Raw genomic sequence first — 21,642 nt, 5'->3', positions numbered from 1 at the left:
GTCACTGTTCTGAATATTGCTAGGTATTTACTTCATTTACTCCCTCCAAGGTGGCTGCTATTTGTTTTGAATTTGCAAAATTCGGTTAATTCAAGAACGTTGAAGCTGACTGCTGTTTTGCTATTAATAAAGGAGCCTCCCCATAATCTGAAATAAAATAAAATGGGGGATTTGCTTTTTTTTTTAAATATTTTTTTTAAGAGAGACATTTTGCGAATTCAAAACAAATAGCAGCCACCTTGGAGGGAGTAAATGAAGTGAATACCTAGCAATATTCAGAACAGTGACAAAGGAAAGTTATGTATTTTCACAAAAACTTTTTATTAGAAGAAAGCGGAATATTTTAGTGATAAAAGTGCTGGAAACATTTTTTACAACATCTGTTTAAATGAACAGAAATAGTTTTTTTTTAAATAGGCTAACTATAAGTAGATCCATTTCCCTCTCATTTCACTAATCCATTCAACCATCCACATTGTTTTTAATTTATTTTAATTTTTTTAATTTACATAGTATTTAAGAAAAACAAGGTACCTGTTTATGATGTACTTAAAAAGATAAACACTTAGTGAATCACCTAAGCAATGTTAAACAGCTGATGTTCTAAAAAGGAACGAAACATGTACTGTGAATGATGTACAAGATCTGCATGAGAAGGAAAACAACATACCGGAGGACATATATGCAACATCTGCTATGCAAGACAGGACCTGGATGGAAGCTAATCATGATATGCGACACGTGACGACGAGATTGGCAATCCATGGTTTCCACCACAAGGTGTGCTGCAACAAATTATTTCATGAACCAAATGACGAATGTGTGTGTGAGTTGTGCTTGGAATTCTGTGATAGATACCATATTGTAAAATGCAGGAATAGACAGAAATCCATCGTAGCTTATAGCAAAGAAGAGTAATGTGTATGTAATGTAAATGTAATGTAATGGTATTCTGCACGCCATGTGCACGTTTTTCAATAATTAAAAAAAATTAATTGATTTGCTAAAATGCAAATATAAATACCAAAAAGGTGGAAGATTTTTTATTGTTATTGAGTCTTTGTAAAAGTCTTGTGTACCGATAATGAACCATGTGTGTGTTGTGTCTCACTGATCTGTGACTGCTTATGATTCTTTCAGTGTGCTATGGTTCTGTACGCCTCCTTACAGCGGAAGTTCGGCTTCCTGACAATGTCCAGTGTATTATTTACTTCAAACTTTTATTTGAAATGACCACCTTTTCAATACATCAATTTTTTAAAATTCCACTTTACATTGTCATTGATTTGATCAATGGGACATATTTCGCCCATATTTTGGGCATCATCAGCCATGTTTCTTAACTTAATGAATCAAAATATCCAGGATCTTGGTTATTTTTAAAGCTATTTTGGATGTGGTTTAAAAATATGCTTTTTGTATAACTATATGATTAATATACACTTTTGACTAGTTTTTTGAATGGCTGGTGGATTATGTAATACGAGGATAATATGTATGCTTATTCTACTAAAAAGTAAAAATGGTTAAAACGAAATAGCTATGTTTATAATTTGTTGAAAGACTTGTAAGTCCAGAGATCAACTCATGCCCTGCTATCCCACACACTAAGAAACATTAAAGACTGCAGAATTACACTAGTTAATGTCTTTCAATAAGATATAAATACAACAGTTTTATTTAATGTTTATTAAGTGTAAACATATGTTTTTAACTAAAATTATTAGATATTATTCATTGTGACACCCCTTTGTTAGACAATATTTCAATGGGAACATTAAGATTGTGACTTCAAGAGTACTTGTTCTAACAACAACAAAATATCACACCAGTGGACAGTAGAGACTGAGCAAATAAACCTGCCAAAGTCATTCAACAAATTATAAACATACCTATTTCGTTTTAACCACTTTTACTTTTTAGCAGAATAAGTGTACATATTACCATCATATTGCATAATCCACCACCGGTCAAAAAACTAGTCAAATGTCTACATTAATCATATAGTTATATAAAAAGCATATTTTTAAACCACTTCCAAAATAGGTTTAATTTTAAAATTTTTTTATAAGGATAAAAATAACCAGGATCCTGGATATTTCGATTCATTGGGTTAAGAAACATGGCTGATGCCTAAAATATGGGTGAAACATGTCCCATTATTAAAATAAATGACAATGTAAAGTTTGAATGTGGAAGAAAAAAAAAAAAAAAAATGATGTATTGAAAACGTGGTCATTTAAAATAGAAGTCTGTCACTCAATACGGACTAAAAATGAGATTCATAACTTGCAATGTCCAGTGTCCGGTTAGTGCGCCGTGTGTGTATTGTGTCTCACTGCTCCGTGAGTGCGCACTGTCTGCTGCGAGTCAGTTGAATCACGTGCCGTGAGCTCGTCGTTGCTATAAATCTATTAACTCGACACTTGAATGAATCGGTACACTGCTTCAAATCATACACTCAGTAGCCAACACTAACGTGGAGAGGTGGCAGCACAACTTTATAAGAACTCAAAAGGCATTAGCGCACTACATGCTTAGAACCAACTTCCAAATTTTCTCGAGGTAGCCAGTACTTCATAGTCCAGTGATCAACTCATGCCCTGCTATCCCACACACAATGAAAGCATAGAAATTTGGTAATGCCAGATTGTTGATACAGCAGCACACTAAGTACTTTGAAATTACCACACATTTGCCAGTTGTGTTCATTGTAGTTCAACTGCAATAAGAAAATGAAAACCTACAACCTGTTTTCCAGTCTTTGACCGGGTCAGGGATGTAATGAATGAATCAGATATAGGCTGTTATTACGATGGGGTCGCCACTCCCAAAGTGATTTATATTAATGAGTAATAGATGCTATGAAATGAGCATGGAGAGTGTTGCTGGAATGAAAGATGACAGGGAAAACCGGAGTACCCGGAGAAAAACCTGCCCCGCCTCCGCTTTGTCCAGCACAACTGCAATATGAGCAGTTGCAAATTTGCATGTGATTTTTTTAGGATCACTGAACAAGGAATGGGCAACAAACCAAAAACACTTCTGTTATGAAGGACGCCCTTTAAACACTTGGAAGCATCAACGTACAGTCTCCCTTCACTTGGATCATATGGGAAGTCCAAGATTTAGCATTACGTTCTTTCACATTACTGCAATATACAAGATGATCAACTTTGGAGAAAAGGGATTGAAAACATATTTTGCGTTATACGTACCAAGAGAATTATGTTCCTGGGCACAGCAAATTTTTTCTTGGAGTCTAGAGCCTAACAACTCTGTTAACTCTTCAGCGAGGGCAAGATCCCTCACTAAGTCATTTAATTCACTCTGGTTAAAACACCCACATTCTGCAGCACTCGATTCTAGTAGATAGTCACTGTCATTCTGTCATCCATCTCAATTTTCCTCACTTCAACATCAGACTCGGACGAAAACTGTTCTACATTTTCTGGCCACACAGGGATTGGTACATCAGATCTATGGGTCATAGGTAAAATAGCTGACTGAAAAACTGGATACATAATTTGCTTTTAATTTTTTAGAATTGTACCCCTTCACATCACACAAACAGAAGTAGCAGTTCAACTGCTCTCTCCAAAACCATAGGTGCTCCAAATGATAGCAACAGTCTTCTGCTGTTGATCCAATGATGAGGTTCTTCATTACATACTTTTATACATACTAGTGTGGTGCCCAAGCTTTATTCTGGACTGAAAGTTTGATTTAATAATAGGCATGATGTGACTTTTTCACAAAATCTCTAATATTACACCTCTCCTTGGGCAATGCGTATTTCCCACATATATAACAAAAGTGGTCTGGATTATTTATATATCCTCGATGTGACATGGTAAATACTTACTGAACTAAAAACTCTCAGCCTTCTACTCCACAAAAAAGCTTCAAACTGATTTTGTTTCGTTTCCAACCAGACTACAGTGGTCTCAGATAAAGAAGCTTCTTGTGACTACTGTAATGAAATGTGAGAGAAACTGGACAGGATGAGTAAGTGCTTATGAAAATAAGATGTGTCTCTCATTAAGAAGTGGCTGACATTTCTGTCTCCCCTAAATAAAGATGACGGCAAGGCTGCACATTATTTTCCTCTAACTTCCTATGCGCTTGCACCCCCTATCCGCTAAGAAACATCCGGTGTCCTCGGTTTTTACTATAAACACCTTTAAAATATTTTGAATACAACTGATTTTCATATTCTAATTTACTACAAATACACATGTTCAGGTATTACAGTTTAAATAATTACGGTCATTATATATTATAAGAAAATTAAAATAAGAAAATGGTACATGATAGGAACTTGTGATAAGAAAATAAAAATTAAAAAGTACATGATAGGAACTTTCTGGTTTGAATTTGATTTTAGCATGCCTAAAATAAGCTAAAAATATTCAAACTTTGGAGGCAGTAATTGCATTGCAGACTAGTGTAATCAACACCATACCTTAAGGTATAAAAATATAATTTTTAACTGTATGTATCCAATAGATCAGTTATCACCAATCTTCTAAGTTATACTCAAAATTTGTATATTACCCTTAAGGACAATGGAAGAACTGATACTATTTATATACTTATTTACTCCTCAGCGCTACAGCCCTTGTAGGGCCTTGGCCTCTCTGACGATTGTAGCCCAATCTTCACGATCTTCTGCACGCCTCCTCCATCTTCTTATTCCCATCTTTCTTAAATTCTCCTCCACATCATCCAGCCATCTTTTCCAGGGTCTTCCTTTCTATCTTCTACCACCTGGATTTCCCTTATAGATCTTCTTGACAGCCCTATTATCTGGCATTCTCTCCACGTGTCCCAACCACCTTAATCTGTTGCTTTTTATTTCAGTTATGATACTTGGATGTCCATAGAGTTCTTCCAATTCCTTGTTTTTCCTTATTCTCCACAATTCCCCTTCCTTCACTGGGCCAAAAATCTTTCTCAGTATTTTTCTCTCCCATCTGTTCAACAGTTCTTCATCTACTTTGGTCATTGTCCATGTTTCAGAGCCATAAGTTACTACTGGTCGTAATACTATTCGATAGACTGTCAACTTTAATCTTCTACCAAGGCTGCGTGATCTAAACACTTTCAATAAAGCTAAGTAAGCCCTATTGCCCGCAGCAATCCTTGCTTTTATTTCCTCTTTCATGTCATTATCTTTTGTCACCAGCACTCCTAAATACTTAAACGTTTCACATCTCTCGTAGTTAATCCCATTTAATTTTATGCACTTGTCTTCCCTTACTAAGGTCCTCCTAGACCAGGGCCTCTCAAACGCCCAAAATCTCACGCGTGCAGAGCGAGGCGCAAGAGCTCCGTGCACTGTGCATCGGTGTCGCTCGGTGCCGCTCGGTATGGCTCGGATCAACGCTTCGTCTCTGGGCTACTCGGCTATGCTCGGCTCTACTCGGCTCAACTCAGCCCGGATTTGGAGCGCTACGGCGCAAGTGGGGGAGAGGGAGACAGGCGGAGCGAGCGAGACAGGCGTGGGGAAAGAGAGAGTAAGCGCTATTGCTCCAAATCGAGGAGTGGGGGTCTGCACTCTGGTCAACCAAGCCAAGTCGTCTTTTGCACCGTGCACAGTGCATGCACCACGCGCATGCACCCTGAGAGGCCCTGTCCTAGACACAAACAGGTAATGAGTTTTGGCATTATTCACTCTTAGGCCCATTTCACTTCCTTCCTTTTCTAATCTATCCAGTCCTTCCTCTAGGTCTTTCAATCTTCTAGACAGCATATCAACATCATCAGCATAAGCCAGATTCTGTGTTACACGGTTGAACAGCGTACCGCCTGGATTACTGACCTCCACCTTTCTCATCACACGCTCCAAAACCACATTGAAGAGCAGGGTAGATAACACACCCCCTTGGCGCAAACCTTGATTTACTTCAAACTCTTTTGTAAGATTTCCTTCTATTTTAACCATGCATTTAGTACCTGTTAGGGTCATTTGTACCAGTCTTATCAATTTAGTTGGGAACTCCATGTCCATCATTGTCTGATACAGTATCCTTCTCTTCACACTATCATAAGCCCACCGAAAATCCACAAAAGATTGATGCACATCCACATTATATTCATAGCATTTCTCCATTATTTGCCTGACAGTGAAGATGTGATCTGTTGTTGATTTACCCTGTCGAAAGCCACTATGGTAGTCTCCTAGTATCTGCTCAACCAGTGGAGTGAGTCTAATAGACAAAACTTTGGCTAAGACCTTATAAACCACACTAAGCAAAGATATACCTCTATAATTTTGACAATTTGCTTTATCTTTCTTCTTATGAATTGGGCAAATAATTGCTAAGCTCCAATGCTTTGGCATTTGTTCCGTTTCCCAAACTTCCACAATTAGTTGGTGAACAAGTTGCGTCAACTGTTCACCCCCGTATTTAATAATCTCAGCTGAAATATTATCACTTCCTGGAGCCATATTATTCTTCAAGTACTTAATTGCCGTCCTCACTACTTCTACAGATGGTACAGGCACTGGTTTTAAATCTATGCTAGGATCCTGCCAAGGCTGCCCATCCTCTTCTTCCAATCTCACTGTCTCTGCAACCACATTCAACAGTTCACTAAAGTATTCCGCACATCGGTCAAGAATCCAGTCTCTTCCCCCAATCATGTTTCCTTCTTTATCTCTACAGAATACAGCATGTGGTTGAAAACCTTTCTGTACGTCCTTTATTTTCCCATAGAACTTCCATACTTCTTGCATATCACATTGTTCTTCCAAATCTGTAATCCATTTCCTCTCTGCCTCTCTCTTCTTTCTCCTACAAATTCTGTCTGCCTCTTTCCTCTTCTTCCTAAATTCTTCTACATGTGTTCTTGTTTTCCTGCTAAACATTTTCTTCCTTGCTTCATTTCTCTCCTCAACTGCTCTTCTGCAATCATCATCAAACCATCCTTGCCTTTCAGTCTTTACCTCCACTCCTAGTACTTCATCCACAGTTTCCTGCAATGCATCCCTCAATAAAATCCACTTTCCTTCGATGTGTTCCACTGCCCAGCTTTGTTGTTTAGCCTCCAATTTCTTCTCCATCCTGCATTCATATAGTTGCGCAGTTTTTTTATCTTTCAACTGTATATCTACCACTTCTAAAAACACCATTTCCTTTCCATCTGACTTCCTGAATTGCTGCTATTCCAATATTATATTTCTCCATTTCTTGTTTCAGATTGTTTAGGGCTGCTGGTTTATTCAGGGTTCGTACATTCCAGGTTGCTACATACATATCACATTTCCGTTTGCATCTTCCATTTCCTCGCGTGGGTCGTTTACCATTATCATCAGTCCAGCTATTCTTGTCTGTGAGTTTCGTAACAAGTTGTTTTTCCGATATAGGGTTGTTAGCCCCATGATCAACCTCCAACCTGGAGGACCAGGGTATCCCTCTTAGTCTGGCCTATCACCTTTGACCTGTCCGGCTTGGGTGGTCCTACCAGGAGCTTATGCTCCTGCCGGCATAGCTCTCAGGATCACTTAGGCACGCAAGCTCCCACATCGCGACAAGATGAAGATACCAGCGTGGGAGATGCTATTTATATGGATTTTGAAAAAAGCATTAGATAAGGTCAGCCATAAAACTTTAGTTACTTAAATGAATATTTGGTTTTAGTAAACAGTTACAACAGTTAATGTGTTCAAACCTAAAAAGTCGAAAGTAATTTGTTTCTTTCAATAGTGAAATATCAGAATTTTACCAGTCCGTCTGGGGTTCTGTAAGTATCTAACCTTGGATCACTTTTGCTTTTATTTCTAATTAATGATTTACCACATAATAATTGGCAGTGTAAATGTTTTCTTTCGCTGACGATTTGAAACTTCACAAGTAACAAGCGACTATGAAGATCAGGATGAGTTACAAAAAGACACTGATAATGTCATGGTGTAATATTAATAAATTGTCTCTGAATGTTAGTAAATGTAAATACACACTTTTCTCCAGGAGTAAAGAGTTTGAAACATCGGCCTATCATATATGTGGAGGCAAAAGAGGATAGGGTCTTACCGTTTAAAGATTTAGGTATAATTTTTAACATTAAGTTAAATAATTATGACCTGGGCAAAGCAGTTATTTTCTTGGAGTCTAAAACCTACGAACTCTGCTAACTCTTCAGCGAGGGCAAGATCCCTCACTAAGACATTTAATTCACTCTGGTTAAAACACCCGCATTCTGCAGCGCTTCTTTCTGGTAGATAAATGTAACAAAAAAATTTCAGTCTGTCAAACACAATGCAATTATAATATAAATTCTAACACTATTAACATATCTATAAAAATATAAACTATTATAAAACGAATGACATGTTTCGTTCTACAAGAACATCCTCAGATTCTATCAAATCATTTTAAAACATGCTTATATATGTACAGTATTGTTTATGTTGCATAAATTGTCTCTGATAGAAAGTTTAGCGATAATATGAACCAGTAATGGCAAAAAATAAATCTACAGGTATTAATATAATGAAACATTTCTGTACTTATCTAGACTGCCAAAGCTAGGTCCGTTGTCACCAAACACTATTTCAGGACTGTGGTCATGGAGAGCCAAATGGAAAGCTTTGGGTATAGCACACTGCTTGCGGAAGGGGAGGGGAAGCATGGAAGGGGCCATGTGGAGCGTTGTGGAACCCTCCTATTGGATGTTAAAATCTAGTATGCTGTACCGTGGAGAGAGGAGGGGGAAGTAAGGCGGAGTGAGTGGGGCGCTATGGAACCTTTTATTAACACTGGAGAGGGGAGAGAAGGTTATTCCTCAGCACAGTTATACCATAAAAGAAAATCCAAGCTAAACGTCGTGATATAAAAATCCCGTCTACTACAACAACTGTATAGACATGGACAAAGCCAATAAAATCACGAAGTATAGGCCGCTAAAATAAAACTCTCCTCGGTAGACACGCTTCTCATCCTCGCCAACACATGGCTGAGTGACACAAAGGCGGAGATTCACTCTCCCAAAATAATGCAGCAAACGTCAAAAACACAGGGTCCAACCCTCTGCACATGCTGCTCAACAGTCTACCAGAGGCAAGTTACACAATCATAAAATGCAGGCCTTTCAAACGAGGAACTCATACTCAAATCACACTAAGACATATCACTTGTCCTAAAGTTGCCAAAGTGAATAAGTATATAAAATGAAGTCTAACATTCGCTTGCATGAAAAGAAACAAGACCGCACTGGTCACAAATCAAAGCGCTCGCACTTGTAAAGTTAAACATGAATAAAACAGTGGCCAACTCTGTAATAATACCATAACTTGAAACTAAGAAATTGCCACATAGACAATCGATCGGGTCTGAACATCTGAAAGTTACTGAAATATCTCAAACTTACAACTCAGGAAACTCGCATTGATAATAATAATAATAATAATAATAATACACTTAAGAAAATGGAAATTACAACACCATGAATGCATTGGTCGTTTGTGTTGATTTTCAAGATATGGAACGATGCCATGTAGGTATGTAAACGATCAAAGTTTCAGACCCATTGGATTGTTTCTACAGGTCTCCCCACGTGATTGGTCGCGGAGGAATCAACTCCAGTATACGGACTCTGGTGTAGCTTAGTTGATGTGCAGTCTGTGCAGTGAAGTGTTCCCCGTCAAACATGCCTCGACGACACAGAAGAGCACACTATCAACAACTGTCGCCGTTTGAGACGGCTCAGATAATTGGGCTGTGTGAGACTGGATTATCGCTAAGGACTGTCGCTGCACGTGTTGGCCAACAGGCAACTATGGTACAACGTGTATGGCAGCAGTGGTCAAATGAAGGTACCCACACTCGTAGACCTGGCACAGGCCCAGCGCAACAGACAACTGTGAGAGAGGATCGCTGCATCATTCGGATGGCCCGGATGGAACCGCATGCAACAGGAGCGCAAATTCGAGCAGCTGTGGCACCCCACGTTACACAACAAACAGTTGTAATCGCCTGCATGCAGCTGGCTTATGAGCCCGTGTCCCTGCAGAAGGTGTTCCACTGACCCCACAACAGCGACGTGTAAGGCTGGCCTGGTGTCGATAAAGATCGACGTGGGTCGACGAATTGGCATAGGGTCGTCTTTAGTGATGAATCGCGCTTCTGTCTTGCCCGCAGTGATCGCCGGAATCGTGTGCGCCGACGTACCGGTGAGAGGGGCCGCCCAGATCTTATTGTTGAGAGGCACACAGGGCCAATACCAAGCATTATGGTCTGGGGAGCTATTGGCTTTAATGTGAAATCACAATTAGTGCTTGTTGAGGGCACTATGACTGCTCGACAGTACGTTGATAGGGTACTCAATCCAGTGGTTGTCCCTATGATGGCGAACATTGCTAATGGGATGTTTCAGCAGGACAATGCCCGGGCTCACACTGCACGCATCTCCAGAGAAACTCTCCACAACATCACAACCTTAAAATGGCCCGCCAGATCCCCGGACCTCAGTCCCATCGAGCATGTGTGGGACATGATGGGTCGACACCTGGCCAACCGTCCTCAGCCACCCACAACTCTGGAACAACTGATCCGTGCAGTGCAGCAAGCATGGGCCACAATTTCTCAGGAAGCGATCCAGGGCCTTATTGACTCCATGCCTCGACGAATTCATCAATGTATTGCAGCTCGTGGTGGGCGCATTCTGTATTGATTGTTGTCCAGACTTGCGGTCAGAGGGACCTGAAAGTGTAATCATCGAATCACAACTGAACACTCATGCTGCAAGTTCAATTGCAGCAATGTAGCACCACTCCTTCTGGGTGTTGCAATTTCCATTTTCTTCAGTGTAATAATAATAATAATAATAATAATAATAATAATAATAATAATAATAATAATAATAATAATAATAATAATAATACAATTTTTTACAGAAAATTGATTCTAATTATTCAAAACTTGAAATACGAAACTAGGTTCGAGGAACTCATGAATCAATTTCTAATTTACACTCATCTTGATATTCAAAATAGTCATGAAGATGACACTATCAAAATTTGTGGATCCAAACTCCACCGTCTCACGCATTCTCATTCACACATCATGCAATAAACCCCAGAAAACGTGACGGCATGTTTCTGTACACTTTGAGCTCCCATTAATAATACTTTAATCTAGTCCTTCCTGACTAACTTGACCCTTATTTACATTTATACTTAAGCCCAGAGACGTACACTGCGTCTCAAACATCAAAGCAAAACAAATCAAATTAAATGACGCTAACCACTCAGCTAAAAATCTTCATAACATGGAAAGAAAGCAAGCTGTGACCTTATGCAAACGTTCCACATTTACATTACAATTATACGTAGGTCGAGTCATAAGTCATGGCAACTATTTTTTTCTTGCGAACAGGAGACAACACGGAAAATCTAAGATATGCATTTGGAAACGTATGGTATGTACTTGCGTATGATGCCACTAGATGGTTTATGTAAACAACAGTGTGGGTCTTAGCATGCCCCCAAGTTCAGTCTGTGAGTGAGAGCATCACAAAATGGAAGTCAACATGCAGGAGCAACGATCGTGTATTAAAATAGCAGTTCTCCGCGGCAGAAATGCATGCCAATGCCATGTGATGATGATCTAATCCTCAAAGTCAAGAAGCCATTACGTGGAAAACGGTTTGCTAACAAAGAGCACATCGTAACAGCATTTCGGAAAGAGGTGTGACATGTTAGCGATACACATGGAGCGAATGGTATTCAGCACCTGCCCCACTGCTGGCAACGCAGTGGAAACCTTGGGTGATTATTTCGAAGGTCTGTAACCAGTGGAGACCTGTCCTTTGTACGTAGTCTTGTGTATTTGCTGTCTATACCATAATAAAACAATGTTTACCAATGGCCTGTGTTCTGTCACTTTCTTCCAACAAGAATCTCCTCAAGTCAGTATTTGTCTTCAGGCACTATGCATAAGTTCATGCCCTATATTTCCAAATGCATATCTTAGATTTTCTGTGTTGTCTCCTGTTCGCGAGAAAAACAAAATAGTTGCCATGACTCGACCCTCGTATTTACATCAACAAGCTTCCTAACATTTACTTTAAATAGGACGTAGTCATTCCAAACAAAAGCTAAATCTACTGAAATGAAATATCAATACTAACCTAACCCCTTTTGCAACATTAAAACAAGTTCACAATCATATAATTACATTGAAAATCCTGCACTTATTTATTTATTGCTGCCTGCCTTTGGGACAGCTGGCACCCCATCGTTTTAGCCAGCCATCTCAAAAATGGAGCCTTAAGTAAAGAACTGGGTCAGCCCTTGGGTCTCCATCCTCCTGGCGTTGAAGTGCTGATCTCGTAGTCTCCGTCGCTGCTTCAGGATGTTGTTTAAAACATCCCCTCGTTTACGGTGTAGAAAACTAGGTCAGGATTAACCCACCAGTTACTAGAATACTACAGCCGGGGTAATTTCCACTGACCGTGAAACCAGTTCCCATTCAGTCGCAGAACAACTTCTTATCTAATCCTGTAACTAGATCAAATATTTCCCATTTAAATGCTGGACTGGAAATTACTGAATTTGATGTCCTCGTAAAATTTATTTACACTGGCAAGCTGCTAAACATTGAATGACTATCTGGAAACTTTTCTTCCTTCTGGAAATTGAAAAATAAAAGCCATTTTCAAAAGTTTAACATCTTGAATAATTGAAATGCAGACTGAGCGTCTTAAACCAAAGTTCAAGTCCCCACACGATCACGAAACATAAGTTCTGACCCGCATTCACGTAAATAATACTTCTCTCGATGTTACCTGCACAGAATCTCGCCGAGTAATACGGTTGCTAGCCCACGCGCTCGTCGCTTTTTATCAATTCGTCCTGTAAGATGGCGTTGTAACCTCGATCGGGGCCATCACTCGCATAGACCAATGCCTAGACAAAATGACAATGACATTATCATGTCATTGGTCCAGCACTGTGATGCTTACTTCAAACGTATATCTCCAGCTCTCTAGCGTCTGGCCAGGCCTCCAAAATGTTGTCCGTTTATCTGGCCATTGGAGTTCTAGTGTTTCCTTTTTCTGCTTTGTGTACGTCATGTCGAAATTCCTCCTTCTAAACTTAGCTGGCGAGCAAACAAACCAGAGCTTCAAGCTCCCTGCAGAAATTGAGACATGTGCTGCTGAACGTAGATGTTCCCTGAAAGTTACTAGAACTTAATGAAATAAAATCATCTTTATATGTTCGAATAGATGACTGATTAACTAAATGGGCACTTCACTAAGGGCTCAGTAATACAGCAAAAAAATGAGTACATCTGCTGGGAATCTGCATGCATCAAAGGATGTTATTGAATGTTACATTCTGTGTTAGAGTTTGTATACAAATGTCTCTACCTAGTCATTTTTTGAAGAACTATTTTCTAACAGCAAGTCTCCTGCTTACGAAAAGGTCTTTATAAATGTTCACAAGCGAAATGAAGAATATATAAAGGAACATTTTGATTTAGTGAAATTGCCATAGTATGTGTAAGAATATCGTAGAAACTACGGAAAATCCGCAGTAGTTTGCATCTCTGGTAATATATTTCAAATTCTTTAATTGAAAATCAGATGGACCCTAGTTTCTATCCAAATATTAAGGAAAATCATAATATGACAAACTGACTATTTTACAAATTGCAATTTATTCTTCCACCTAATCAATCCATCAATACGGGCCTAGCAATGGAATTGACTGCATACACATGACAGATTGGTTCATTGGACCTGTAAATCACATTTCATTCCATGTTCCTGAAATAAGATCACGTCAGCATTAATAATTTCATATTTGAAAGTCAAAAAGTCAAATTCACTTTTGTAAAAATGACAACTGTTCTGAAACTGAAATGAAAACTACTCATCGGTCAAGAATTTCCATCATCTGCCTACGTTTTCTTCAACCCGGTTCTACCCTCTTCACTCAGTCACCACTAATTCATTGCAAGCATACATCAAGGCCTGTGAAGTCACATCGATCATACCACAAGGTTCTTCAAATGTCCAGTTTATTCGTTGAAGCATTTGCATGTATATCAGTGTTTCACATTTGACACACTTCCTCTCCAACTACTATTTATTCTACCTCGTGCCCGTTCTTGGGAGAGACAATACATGGGCCTGTTGGAGATAGAAGCTACTGTTGTGTTCCTGGTCTAATAATTCTCTGAGTGTTACTATGTTTGTGAATGTATACAACTTTCATCATAGAAGAGAATATCGAGGTATGAGCAGATTAATGTTATACTAACTCTCATAGGATTTCAGTGATGATTGGATAGGATAGGGCTAGGACTGGGAAGGAAGTTTCGTGGCTGTAATTAAGGTATGGTTGCCTGGCGTGAAAATGGGAAAACTATCTTCAAGGCTGCTGACAGTGGGGTTTGTGTTAACCATCTCCCAAATGCAACCTTACAACTATAGGGGCCGTACCACACAGCCAAATTCAAATCTTATACTTATTTTCCATACCTGTAAGCCGTAACTATAGATCTCCCACAAAACCACACCGTAACTCCAAACATCTGATTCAGTGGTGAATTTGCCATACAAAATTGACTCAGGAGGCATCCATCTCACAGGAAGAAGAGACTTGGACTGAACTCTGGAGAGGAAATAAACCAATAATTTACATTAATTATGTTGATGACAATGATGATGATACACAGTTAAAAAAAATTAGGGGATCATGTTTTGTAATGTCTGGTATGTGAACGTTAATTTGGAAGATGGGGTTCCAATGGTCATACATGGTCATAGACCTTAGCTACTCAGTGTATGTCAAATCAAAGTTATACTCCATCTATAGGCGTAGCCACGCATTAAACTGTCAGGTGACTCCTCAAAACGAAGTGAACAGCGGTGCGTCCGTGTGTTGTCGTGAGGTACACACACAACTGCGGTCATCTGAGCATGCTGTACGTAAACCAGCACATCCCATGAGACATCGTAACGAGGTTCAAGTCGCAAGGGCCATCACTTTGATCCAGGAAGGATGGACTTTTTGTCGTGTTGCTGTGGATCTCAATGTCTCTCTGTCAGTTATTCAATGCTTGTGGAATCACTACGAGACAGGCCAGTTCACAAGGAGGGTTGGACGAGGTCGTGGATGCATGATAACCCCACAGGATGACCGATATCTGACCATCTGTGCATTGTGGCATCATTCAGCAACTGCCAGAAAACTGCAACAAGACCTCAGGAGGGTCACTGGAGTCTTGGTGTCTGACCAGACGGTAAGGAACAGGTTAAGAGAAGTGTCCTTACGACCCAGACATCCTGCTCGAGTGCCCCGCTTAACACAGCAACATCGCGCAGCTCGCCTTCTGTTTGCCTGTACTCAAGTCAACTGTCAACTTCGCCAATGGAGACCTGTGATGTTCACAGGCGAGTCCAGATTTCCCCTGACACAGCATGATGGATGTCAAAGTGTATGGAGATGCCGTGGCGAGCAGTACATGCCAAATATTGTCCAGGAAGGCAACCGATTTGGACAAAGTTCAGTGATGGTGCAGGGTACATCGAGCAGATACTCCTACAGTATGTGTTGGTTGCTGTATACGGTGTTGGCCCTGAATTTGTACTCATGCATGACAATGCCAGGGCTCGTATAGCGTGAATCACCAGAGCTGTCTTGCGAGAACTGGACATTCAAGAGATGCAATGGCCAGCAGTGAGTTCTCACCTTAATCCTATCGAGCATGTGTGGGATAGGCTTGAAAGAAGTGTTCGTGGGCATCCTGTTCCACCACAGACTCTCACTGAAGAATGGGACCTGGTACCGCAACGTGACCTCTGTCGACTTATACGGAGCATGCCACATACATGCCAAGCTGTGATAAATGCTCAGGGAGGACATACACCATACTGAATCTCTCCAACTGTGATAAAAATCCACCCTGGAGGACTGCTATCACTTTGTTTTCACCTCTATTTGGACATTTCCATTTGTTTTCTGAAAATGAACGTGAATCCATCAATGTTCTTTTGTATACTTCAACGGTAAAGAATAAGGGTTTAGTTGGTAATATACTGGATGTGAAGTATTGTTTTGTGGAGCATGGCATATGTTCAAAAACATGTTCCCCTAATTTTTCTGAACTGTGTAATTGTACAGAATTAAAAACAGAGCAATCAAGTGGAATTTTCATAGCTTTGAATTTAGTACGAGACACGGAAAACTCGTACACTTGTTTGGAACGAGAACCCTATTTGGCTTGGAATAGGCCAAAGATAATTTCTGAGAGTTATAATTACTTTCCACAGGAAAAAGAAGTCACAACTGTCCAAAAGAGAAGGAAAGAGGGAAAAACAAACTAATCCAAAGTAATATTTTATAAATATTACACCAATCTCATTCCAATCTTGTAAGAAATCACAATATCACAAAACTGCGCCAATCCATTCATGTTCACAAGAGCAGCAACAGTGTTTTATATGATGCCGTGAAACTCCTAGGTGTACATTTCATTGTATCAGCAGAAAGGAATTCCAAAACCTTGCCCTAAACTTCAGAAAATTTTTAATCTGGTAGCTGGTAAACAGAAAATTCTCTTTCAAATAAATGTTTGTTTCCTTTCCATTACATATGCATGTAGTATAACTAAGTTGTAATAGAGCTAGTGAAGGAAGAGGTTGTACTGTACTGTGAGTGCCGAGCAAGGAATATGGGAATTGCTGTTCAACAGTAACAGGTAGCCACAGGTTGATGTCACAAAGTATGTATGTGTGGCAAGCGGGAAGATTCACCTGCAGCAAACTGGGCTGATGGTAACTCAGATGGCGACTGTAGTAGCCACAGTACTACTTGTGATAGGAGGTGTAGGAATGAAACCTGAACCAGTGTAAGCAATTGGCTAGGAAAAAATGGAAAAGACCAAGGAAATAGAGAGGCTTGTCTGGATAAACAAACAACAGAGCTAATCTGCGAGCAGAAGTATGAAGGAGATCAAAGAGCTAAGAATAATATCAGACAAGACTGTGGAGAATTCTGGTGAAGTAGAATTACTACAGGATAAAGTGAAGGAAGTAGAGGAAGAGTTGAAACAAGGAAACGCTCAGCCAGGAAATAAGGAGAAAAATTATTTTCATCTACGGAATAGTGGAGGATGAAAAAGAATATTTAAATAATTTAGTGAGTAAAGGTTGGATGTTATAAACAGAAAATTCTCTTTCAATGGTAATGAAAATACATTAAATAAATGGTATGATACACAGTCTTTGATCTAAGATCATTAGATAAAAGGAAAGGCAGTTGCATTTTAGTGTACAGTTTCCATTAAGAATTGAAAGAAAAAATATCCTGAGGAAAAAAAAACACCACCACCTGAATTAGAAGAGAAATGGGTGTAGATTTCTTGAAAATGCATGGGATTAATAGATGGTCAGATGAAAAGCAAGAAATAAAATGGCATGCTTGTGTAAGCCTTGATTGGTCTAAAACAGACATGTGCAAGATTGACGCTCTAGAACAGCCTGGGAGCAACTGCTTGTCACTGCGCCAACGGTGGCCTGAGGGCTGGCAATAACAACCCGGATGTTCGCAGAAGGTTTCCCTTTGAAGCGTTGTTGTTCAATCAACCATTCTACCACTATCACAAATAATTATCTGAAATACTACTATTATCAGTTTAATCTTATACCTGAAAATATAATAAATACTACTTATTATATTATATAATAATGGGCAGCCGTATACACAAATTACAAATATTTTAAACCACATAATAATAATAATAATAATAATAATAATAATAATAATAATAATAATAATATTATTGGCTTGACGTCCCACTAACGACTTTTATGGTTTTCGCAGATGCCATGGTGCCAGAATTTAGTCCCGCAGGAGTTCATTTAAGTGCTATTAAACCTACTGACATGAGGATAACTTATTTGAGTACCTTCAAATACCACAAGACTGAGCCAGAATCGAACCCGCTAAGTTGGGGTCAGAAGGCCAGTGCCTTAACTGTCCGAGCCACTCAGCCCGGCAAATCAGATAGTATACTGTACTCATAACATAAGGACAAACTTGGCAAAATGACATATTTGATATAAATCAATTACATTTTGTATAAGTGTTTTTTTTACAATAAAATTTCCTCTTGGAGCTTCAAGAGCTACTATGATACCATTTTAAATAATAAAAAACTACACCACTCTTTTCAGTCAACAGAGGAACATTTTTCTTATTGACTACATTTATTGTGAATAAGTTGTTAAAGGTTTGGTGTCAAAGCACGGTGCCAATGCCTTTCTTACATCACTAGTTGTGAGTACTGGTGTGCAAGTCTTTTTTGAAGTGTTTGCTGTATTAAAGCTTAGTGCTTGTGGCAGTGACAGGCAGCATGAATTAAGTAAGTGTCACTGTGCAACGTATTAGTGTGAAGTGAATATGGCTCATAACCTAAGTATGCTCCTAGTGAAAGTTCCTTTGGAACATTTTGTTACTATGCTTTCTGTATTGATTATCATTGCTTTTCAACATTAAGGATAGACAGTTGTTATCTTCTTTTGGTTTCTTACTCCTTAAGCTCAGTACTGAGCACCTATGTTTACATCATTTATGTTTGTACCAAAGTTTGCAGTTGAGTTTGTACTTAACTTTGGAATTATGTTATTCAGCAGTTTGCACCTATGTTTGTATTCAAGTTTACTATAAATATTGTATTATGTAACTACTGAAATTACAGATGGGAAAAGCTTTATGATTGTTCCTTTATCGATCCATGTCTATCAATCTGTCCCCCGCCTCTCCCCCACTATCTCCTGAATGCAAGCTCAGAGTTATATGACCCAAACCGGGCAGCCAACATGCTCGGTTACTTATGTGTCATCATAAATTCTATGAAGTCATGAATAATATACAAACCTGTAATAATCTGAGGAATATACATCTCTTGAAAGCCCAAAATCAGAGATCTTCACAGTTAAATTATCTCCAACCAAACAGTTACGTGCAGCTAAATCGCGGTGTACATAATGATGACTAGAAAGGTACTCCATACCTGAAAAGAGTAAACAACAAATATAAAATGTCATAGAAGTACATAATTAATTACTGTATACCAAAATATCATTAGAAAACTATTAAGTTCCCCAAGATCTATTCCTTCTTTCTGATAATTCCTAACTCTCCCCACCATCACCATGACCACCGCCAACTTCGGGCTAGCCATGTGCTCAGGAAATAGATCTACTGTAAAAAATAACTGAATGATTAGCAGACCTTGTCTATCAACATGGCGGTAGGAAGTGATCACTTGCGTGTTCTAGTCACCTTCCTACTTCCCACCCTTGATGCACATTTATATACACATGTTTGTTTCCTTTCCATTACATATGCATGTAGTATAACTAAGTTGTAATCGAGCTAGTGAAGGAAGAGGTTGTACTGTACTGTGAGTGCCGAGCAAGGAATATGGGAATTGCTGTTCAACAGTAACAGGTAGCCACAGGTTGATGTCACAAAGTATGTATGTGTGGCAAGCGGGAAGATTCACCTGCAGCAAACTGGGCTGATGGTAACTCAGATGGCGACTGTAGTAGCCACAGTACTACTTGTGATAGGAGGTGTAGGAATAAAACCTGAACCAGTGTAAGCAATTGGCTAGGAAAAAATGGAAAAGACCAAGGAAATAGAGAGGCTTGTCTGGATAAACAAACAACAGAGCTAATCTGCGAGCAGAAGTATGAAGGAGATCAAAGAGCTAAGAATAATATCAGACAAGACTGTGGAGAATTCTGGTGAAGTAGAATTACTACAGGATAAAGTGAAGGAAGTAGAGGAAGAGTTGAAACAAGGAAACACTCAGCCAGGAAATAAGGAGAAAAATTATTTTCATCTACGGAATAGTGGAGGATGAAAAAGAATATTTAAATAATTTAGTGAGTAAAGGTTGGATGTTATAAATAGGGAGCGGATTTTTATGTAATTACATGCTAATTTTGCATATGTTTTAAAACAATTTACAAAGTTTATACATATTTATTCCTATTGTGAAAATGGAAGCGTAAAACCTAATTTTATTTCACATAAGAACACATACCATACTTACATAAAATTTTTAAGGCAATACATATTTAAAGAAAATACATAATAAGAACATAAATCAGCAATAAAATTTAAAATGGTTCTGTATTATAAAAGATTGCTGACCAGGTGCTCCACACACTGCACAGAATCAAACAATCCTTGCTTCACTAACCTTGGACTGACTGCGATGAAATTTACTGGAGGCCTTCGGAAAGAGTCCTAATAATGTTTTCTAATATGGTAGGTTGTGTAGCAACGACATCTGTGAAGGGGCAGAAAACAACGTGTGCAAGCGTAACTTGATTCACTCCATTTGGCACTGTTCACGACATCTTTACCTGCCCCATCAAAGCAAACAGGTTTCCTCATCTCACTGCCAGTTTCATAGGACCACTTCAAGCTCTCATGGTATATTTTATGTGTTGAAGCAGTTTGCTAGTGATACAATTTCGTTTCCTCTGTTGCATGTTCAAAAAAGTAATCATCAAAAAGTAAGACCTACTAATTGTTCAATATCTTTCAGATTCATCAAGCCTTACTGTTATGCCTAAAACTTCTGAGAAACCCTCTAATGTGTGTGCAATATTATTTATCAAACACTAATTAGATGACAAAGAAGAATCAGTTCCATTCACTCTCACATCACTCTCAGCCACATCTGCAACCACCACACTTCCACATTGTTTCGAAAAGGTGTATATCTTCATCATGACTAATGACTAATGACACTTTCTTCAGAAGTTCTTTCAATATCGAACTCGCATTCTTGAATGTACTTAGGCATTCTAAATACTTATCTGCATACAATTCAAATATATATTTTTTCTTGCTAGTGGTTTTACGTCGCACCGACACAGATAGGTCTTATGGCGACGATGGGATAGGAAAGGCCTAGGAGTTGGAAGGAAGCAGCCGTGGCCTTAATTAAGGTACAGCCCCAGCATTTGCCTGGTGTGAAAATGGGAAACCACGGACAATCATCTTCAGGGCTGCCGATAGTGGAATTCGAACCCACTATCTCCCGGATGCAAGCTCACAGTCGCGCGCCTCTAACCGCACGGCCAACTCACCCGGTATCAAATATTTTGTCTGGACCTAAACATGCGGTAAGTCTGGGAAGAGCAATCTTACGCACCACATGGCTCTTCCAACAATGTTAATATGAAGTGTGAAAACAAAGTAAATGTATCATAAAACATAAGAACAATGAAAAGAAAAGCATGGAATAAGCAAAACCTTCAACACGAAGATTCTATCAACCTTGACCACCAGCTAATTTAGCAAAGTCCAACTGATGTCACCAAATGTACAAGTCTCACTAACACAAGTCAACTCGGGACCAGCCAGCAACGGTCGGCTAGCCAAACAAGAGTAGATTCAGGTTCCATCAGCAATGTGATAAAATGATACTCTTATTCACATTTTACGATTACGGTATTGTTTTTAACAATATATCTATCATCATATTTCAGAATGTTTGGTTATTTATGGAGTTCCCTCTGGAAGTTCGACAGTTTGCTGGTCACTGGCTTGTCGTTCGTTACCTTTAGACAGTGATTTGCTGCACAAGTTGTTCCCTCCAT

At 39.1% G+C, this 21,642-nt stretch overlaps 1 protein-coding gene across 3 annotated transcripts in view; it reads right to left on the bottom strand.

Moving 5' to 3' along the window:
* The window catches only part of LOC136864314 (tyrosine-protein kinase transmembrane receptor Ror), a 245,381-nt gene that overhangs the window by 10,357 nt on the left and 213,382 nt on the right, over positions 1-21,642 (bottom strand). For all 3 annotated transcript variants that reach the window (XM_067141132.2, XM_067141130.2, XM_067141131.2), the window contains 2 exons: positions 18,896-19,031; positions 14,494-14,626 (listed from right to left, as the gene is read on the bottom strand). In XM_067141132.2, the coding sequence (XP_066997233.2) occupies positions 14,494-14,626; positions 18,896-19,031 (269 nt within the window). The remainder of the gene's footprint in view (positions 1-14,493; positions 14,627-18,895; positions 19,032-21,642) is intronic.

This window comes from Anabrus simplex, chromosome 2 (genome assembly GCF_040414725.1).
Source record: "Anabrus simplex isolate iqAnaSimp1 chromosome 2, ASM4041472v1, whole genome shotgun sequence".
In the NCBI taxonomy this organism is placed as follows: Eukaryota; Metazoa; Arthropoda; class Insecta; order Orthoptera; family Tettigoniidae; genus Anabrus; species Anabrus simplex.
This window is presented reverse-complemented; position numbering and strand designations above follow the sequence as displayed.